Here is a 6906-nt window from a genome sequence, read left to right on the forward strand (position 1 = left end):
GGTATTTACCCCAAAGATACAAATGTCGTGATCTGAAGGGGCACATGCAGCCCAATGTTTATAGCAGCAATATCCACAATAGCTAAACTATGGAAAGAGCCTAGATGTCCATTGACAGATGAATGGATAAAGAAGATGTGGTATATATATATATACAATGGAATATTATGCAGCCATCAAAAACCCCCCAAAACTGAAATCTTGCCATTTGCAATGACATGGATGGAACTAGAGGGTTTTATGCTAAGCAAAATAAGTCAATCAGAGAAAGACAGGTATCATATGATCTCACTGGTATGAGGAATTCTTAATCTCAGGAAAGAAACAGGGTTGCTGGAGTTGTGGGGGGTGGGAGGGATGGGGTGACTGGGTGATAGACATTGGGGAGGGTATGTTCTATGGTGAGCGCTGTGAATTGTGTAAGACTGATGAATCACAGACCTGTACCTCTGAAACAAATAATACATTATATGTTAAAAAAAAGAAGAAGATAGTAGGAAGGGAAAAATGAAGGGGGGGAAATCGGAGGGGCAGACAAACCATGAAAGACTATGGACTCTGAGAAACAAACTGAGGGTTCTAGAGGGGAGGGGTTAGGGAGATGGGTTAGCCTGGTGTTGGGTACTAAAGAGGGCACGTATTGAATGGAACACTGGGTGTTATATGCAAACAATGAATTGTGGAACACTACATCAAAAACTAATGATGTAATGTATGGTGGTTAATATAACATAATAAGATAAAATAAAAATTCAGTCAACTCCAAATTCTTCAATAAAATTTTGCTTCACTAATATTGCCAAGTTATTCAAGTGCTTTATTTCCTATCTAAATTTCGTTCTTCTTCTTCTTAACATCATACAACTTTACAGTGAGTAGTTTAATGTAAGTGGGTTTCATCTTCTCAATTAAATTATATGACCTTTGGGGAAAGGCACCATATCTTATGCTTTATTTGTATTCATCTGGGGCTTTCCATCCTATTGGACACAAAATTGTACTGGCAATGTTTCTGATAGTGAATCATATCAAAATAATTTTATTCTCTTTCTAGGAAATTTGTTTGTGATTGTATTTGTGAGTTACTTTGGATCCAAACTACACAGACCAAAGATAATTGGAATTGGTTGCTTCATTATGGGAACTGGAAGTATTTTGACTGCTTTACCACATTTCTTTATGGGATAGTAAGTGTTAAACAGTTCTATGTCATTAATTATCATTTAATTGTAAATTAATGGTAAAACTTCATTTTTTTCTTTTAAATAAGCAGTCATCTTTTGAGAAGAATACCCACTAATCATGTGTAGAAATGAAGTATATTTTCTATGTTATAAGTAACTTATTGCTTTATCAGCCATGGCTTTCATTGACTTTGAGATATGACTAGCACAAAGTACAGTATACAATTTCACGGGAAATAAATGAACTTTTTATGACTTTATGGTATAACATTTACTTCATGTCTTTGCCTACAAGATTTTATTTATATTCAATAAAAGTTCATCACCTAACCCTCTATCATTTCCATTGAGAGTATTCTTCTTAAGGTCATGGTATAATATAATTAGAGTAGGATACTAATGACAGAAAACTTAAAATAGTGATGGCTTAAATAAGATAGAAGCTTATTTTCCACATAAAAAAATTAATGTAGCCAGACCAAGCATGATAGGTTCTTGCTTCTTTTTACTGTATTGCTCTGCCTTGCATGGCCTCAACCTCACGTTCCAAATTGTGGCAATGTTGTTCCACGCAACAAGATAAAAGAAGGGAAGAAGAACAAGAAGAAACAGTGCACGTTGGCTGGGGCTTAAGAAGTATTTTCAGAAGTATAACACTTCTAACTTCACACTGGCCAGAACTTTGTCACATCTCACATTCAGATATAAAGACATTGGAATAACTAGACTTTATTCCAGATTGCCATGCTCCTAGCTAAGAATCCCATCTTCTATTACATTGGAAGGAAAGAAGAATGGATATTGAGAGACAATGAACAGTTTCTGCTAAAGATATTAATTACTTATTCATTGCCAAAGCCAACAGTCATGCCTTTTGGTTACCATAGCAATTCCCTATCCCCCCTTTATTTGACCCTCATAAGTACTTTCTTCTTCCTGGTACTGCTGCTTCTTATTTTCATTATATTATGTTCCTTGATTTATTTCCTGTATTTGTGGCTTCTTCATCATGCCCACCCTTTTATTCTGCTGCTGACACCATAATGTCACTATCCCCTAAGCTCTCTCTCCAATCTTCTTCACTTCATTCTAGAGTATTTGTATGAAGTATGTGCATTAAATGTAGCAATCACATACATTGACTTTTTGTTACACTCGGGATCTATATAATCAATCACCTCATGGGTATCGCCAGCATAACATCCGATAAGAATTTCCCATCCATATATTCAAAACTAAATTCATCACTGTGCCAAAACCAGCTCAGATTTGTCACATTGACTCTTTCAATAATGATTCATTTAGCCAAAGGAACTCAAACCAAAGTCAAGGGGGCTCATTCTAGATTCTTTCATTATTTTGACACACATGACAAATGGTCACCAAATATTGCTTATTCTACCTCCTATCTGTCAAAGTTGTTTCCTTCTTTCATCCTATTGTCCCTAACCTCATTGAAGCTTCCCACATCTCTGGCCTGGACTTTTTGCCTTCAGTCTCAACTCCATTCTAATTCATATTCTATACTAGAATATTCATTTTAAAACACAAATCTAATTATTTTACTCCTGCTGAAAACTCCCTATTTCCTATACAGTGTTTTATCAAGCGTCAGATTCTGAACCATGAGTGGACCAATAAATCAATTCAGATTATTGAAATCAACAATTTTTTAGAGTATAGGATAGAATAAAATAGAAGAATATACAATGTGAGAACAAATATTGTTCTGTGAAACTTTTATTTTGATTGTACATGTATTTGTGAATGTGTGTGCATATGTATATGTTGTGGGTGTGATGCAAAATGTATTTCTTACTGTTGGTCATAGTTGAAAATATTGAATGCCTCTTGTCTATGGATTAATATCTAAACTCGTTTACATATATCTTCACTGTCTTTCTAGCTTCATCTAACACTGCTCTTCAGGGTGGAGAACCACATTCTAGGCTTGTGGTTTTCCAAATGTGCCATAATACGTTATATTTTTGCACATGGTGTTTCTACAGCCTTGAATAATTTTCCTTCTTTGTCTACCTGTTAAGCTCCTATCCATTGTTTTTGCTCCTATCCATTTTTAATTTTTATTTCACATGTCATCCTCGTTGTGAATTCTGTAATCCACCCCCTTTCCCACCTCCAAGGAAAGCTAATCATCCCCTTTTCTTTTGTGACAACTCAGGACCTGTTATATTAAATTTATCACATGTTTTAAGATATATGTTTATTTTATAGAGTACATAATACCCTAAGTACAAAAGCTGTGTGTTTTATTTCTAGTTCTCTAGAGCTGAACATAATGCCTGGTCTGCAGTAGGCTGCCCTTGAAGCTCACAGGGTAACTCAGTATCTTGGGATCAGCATTTGTCCCTATTCTAGCTCCATCTCTGTTGTTATTAAGTTCTTCCTCATCGAACTGGGGGACTAGAATTTTTTAAAACTAAGTTTTGTAGAGTCAGACATTTGAGTGTATGTGGGAGGGAGAAGGGTATGAGTATCTAAGAAAGAAAACCAGACAGGTTATTGATAAAAAATGTAGATGAGGGGCACCTGGGTGGCTCAGTTGGTTAAGCGTGTGCCTTTGGCTCAGGTCATGATCCCAGGGTTTGGGGATCAGCCCCGCATCAGGTTCCTTGCTCAGCGGGGAGTCTGCTTCTCCCTCTCCCTCTGCCTCTCACCACCCCCTCCCCTGGCTTGTGCTCTCTTGTGGGCCCGCACGCATGCTCTCTCTATCAAATAAATAAATAAAATCTTTTTAAAAATGTAGATGAATTGGTATGCTTTGTAGATTGACTTGTAAAATGCTGTTCTAAAATTCATTAAGTATTATCGGAAAGTTAACCAGGAAGTTTAGATTGTGACCACCTTTGAAGATAATTCAAATGGATGGATAGACACAGTTAGCAGGGTTGTTTTATTTATTTATTTTTTAAACAAAACATGAAACCAAGGTATTTCATATCTTGAACGAATATAAGCACTCCTAGAATGATAATCCACCTTTCCTGGGAAGTATTGAATAATATTTCTTAGTGGGCACTCCCATTTCATTTTTACCCATCACATCCCCTAAAATTCAGGCTGGGAAATTGACAAAAAGGATTCTGATCATTTAGAGAAGAAAATCATGCAATTAAAGTGGGAAAATTCCTCTGTATTTCTGGGAAAGCATAACTATTCAGTAGATAAGCAAAATTTTAAATCTGGTGATATTCTTACAGTTACAGGTACTCTAAAGAAACTCTTACTGATCCGTCAGAAAATTTAACATCAAGCTTATCAACCTGTTCACTTGATCAGAATTTGTTACTCAATAGAACATCACCTGAAGTAGTAGAAAAAGGTAAGAACTGATAGTGTCACTAAAAATATTCTAAAACCGGTCAACTCAATTATATCTGTAAAAATGATTATGATATTTATTAGCAAAAGTGACTAAAAAACAAACAGGAAAATCATTTGCATCTTATGTATGTAAGAAAAAATAATGTTAATATATATTATATATAAAGAACAATAAGAAAAGAAGAATATTTCAGTAGGGAATTGGCTAAGAATATATGCATTTAAATTAGGGAAGTGGTATAAATATGTAAAAAATGTAATTTTATGAAAAACACTACACTAAATAAAGATTTTTTACCTATTGAGACACAAATTATGATTATAATTTTTTTTACCTTTAGATGTTTCTACCTATTAGAAAAACATTAAAAATAAAAATATTTTCTACCTATTTTTATCAAAAATAAAAAGAAATGACGTAGAGGGAAAGACATTTTATGCATTGCTGGGAGTATATAAGTTTCTAACTCTTTGAAAGTACATTTTCAATATAGTAAAGAACAAAAATATGCATATATGCTTAAATCAGCGATTCTACTTTTACTGACCTAGGAAAATAATCAGGAATGTGCACAAGGATTTATTTACAATTATAGCTGTGGCATTCCTGTTTAATAGAACGGAAAGTTAGAAATATTTCATGAGGGATGCCTGGGTGGTTCACTTGGTTAAGCTTCTGCCTTCAGCTCAGGTCATGATCCTGGAGTCCCCAGAATCTAGCAGCGTGGCAGGCTTCTTGCTCAGCAGGGAGTCTGCTTCTCCCTCTGTCTCTCATCCCACTCATGCTTGCTCTCTTTCTCTTAAATAAATAAGGTCTTAAAAAAAATATTTCATGAGTAAAAAGTAAGGATCGATTAAATAAAGTACAAAACTTTTATTCAGAACACCACTATTAAAATTCTGGTATAAAAAAATCTTAAAAACATGGGGAAATTGACATAATATGGTGTTAAGTGTAAAAGTATGTTATAATATGAGCTGGACATTTAAGTATATAATGTACATAAATATGCATATTTTTATGTGAACTAAAAATGTGGAAGATATAACAAACACAAGGAGCAACTCTCTGTGTTTGGTGGGATTATAGATAATTTAATTTTTACTTGTTTACTTTTTGCTTTTGTGTATTTTCAAATTTTGTAACATGAATATGAATCATTCTTATAATTAGGAAAAAGCAAAAAATCTTAAATAATTAAGGAGTTGAAGTAGTTGAGTTTCTAATAGGAATGCTAAAATTAATATTTAAAATAAAACACTATCTTGTCTACATAGGTTGTGAAAAGGAATCTGGGTCATATATATGGATATATGTACTCCTGGGTAATATGCTCCGTGGAATTGGGGAAACCCCCATAGTACCCTTGGGGATTTCTTACATTGATGATTTTGCTGAAGAAGGACATTCTTCTTTTTATTTAGGTAATGAACAGAAAATTAGTTTTATGACTACTTTCCTGGGTCCACTCTTGAAATAATAGTGTTCCTACATTCATTCTTTTATTTATTAAAAAGTATTTTTAGACATGTATAATGTTACTTTAAAAAATGTATTGCAAAAGAACCATGTATTCTTGGCATTTGATAAAATTGTTTTATAATATTTTCAGGTACTTTGCATGCACTATCAATGATTGGTCCAATCATTGGCTTTATACAGGCATCTCTGTTTGCTAAAATATACGTGGATATTGGATATGAAGATCTCAGTAAGTATAATCAGAACAAGGTAACATAATAATGTTTTTCAAGTATAGGACACCATTTTTCCAAATATTGAATTCATCACTCAGCATCAGGGAAATCCAAATCAAACCTCAATGAGATATCACCTCACACCAGTCAGAATGGCTAAAATTAACAAGTCAGGAAATGACAGATGTTGGCGGGGATGTGGAGAAAGGGGAACCCTCCTACACTGTTGGTGGGAATGCAAGCTGGTGCAGCCACTCTGGAAAACTGTATGGAGGTTCCTCAAAAAGTTGAAAATAGAGCTACCATATGATACAGCAATTGCACTACTTGGTGTTTACCCCAAAGATACAAATATAGGGATCCGAAGGGGTACGTGCACCCCAATGTTTATAGCAGCAATGTCCACAATAGCCAAACTGTGGAAAGAGCCTAGATGTCCATTGACAGATGAATGGATAAAGAAGAAGTGGTATATATATACAATGGAATAGTATGCAGCCATCAAAAGGAATGAAATCTTGCCATTTGCAACGACGTGGATAGAACTGGAGAGTGTTATGTTGAGCGAAATAAGTCAATCAAAGAAAGACATGTATCATATGACCTCACTGATATGAGGCATTCTTAATCTCAGGAAGCAAACTGAGGGTTGCTGGAGTGGTGGGGGGTGGGAGGGATG

The 6906-nt window shown here is 34.7% G+C and overlaps 1 protein-coding gene across 1 annotated transcript in view; it reads left to right on the forward strand.

The window, feature by feature from the left end:
• Positions 1-6906, forward strand: part of LOC102732130 (solute carrier organic anion transporter family member 1B3) — a 104739-nt gene that overhangs the window by 74625 nt on the left and 23208 nt on the right. Inside the window, exons 6-9 of the mRNA XM_081821316.1 lie at positions 1055-1187; positions 4406-4527; positions 5808-5954; positions 6143-6241. Coding sequence (XP_081677442.1) covers positions 1055-1187; positions 4406-4527; positions 5808-5954; positions 6143-6241 — 501 coding nt within the window. The remainder of the gene's footprint in view (positions 1-1054; positions 1188-4405; positions 4528-5807; positions 5955-6142; positions 6242-6906) is intronic.

The sequence above is a fragment of the Leptonychotes weddellii genome, chromosome 5 (genome assembly GCF_054177405.1).
Source record: "Leptonychotes weddellii isolate Sample4059 chromosome 5, ASM5417740v2, whole genome shotgun sequence".
Lineage (NCBI taxonomy): Eukaryota > Metazoa > Chordata > Mammalia > Carnivora > Phocidae > Leptonychotes > Leptonychotes weddellii.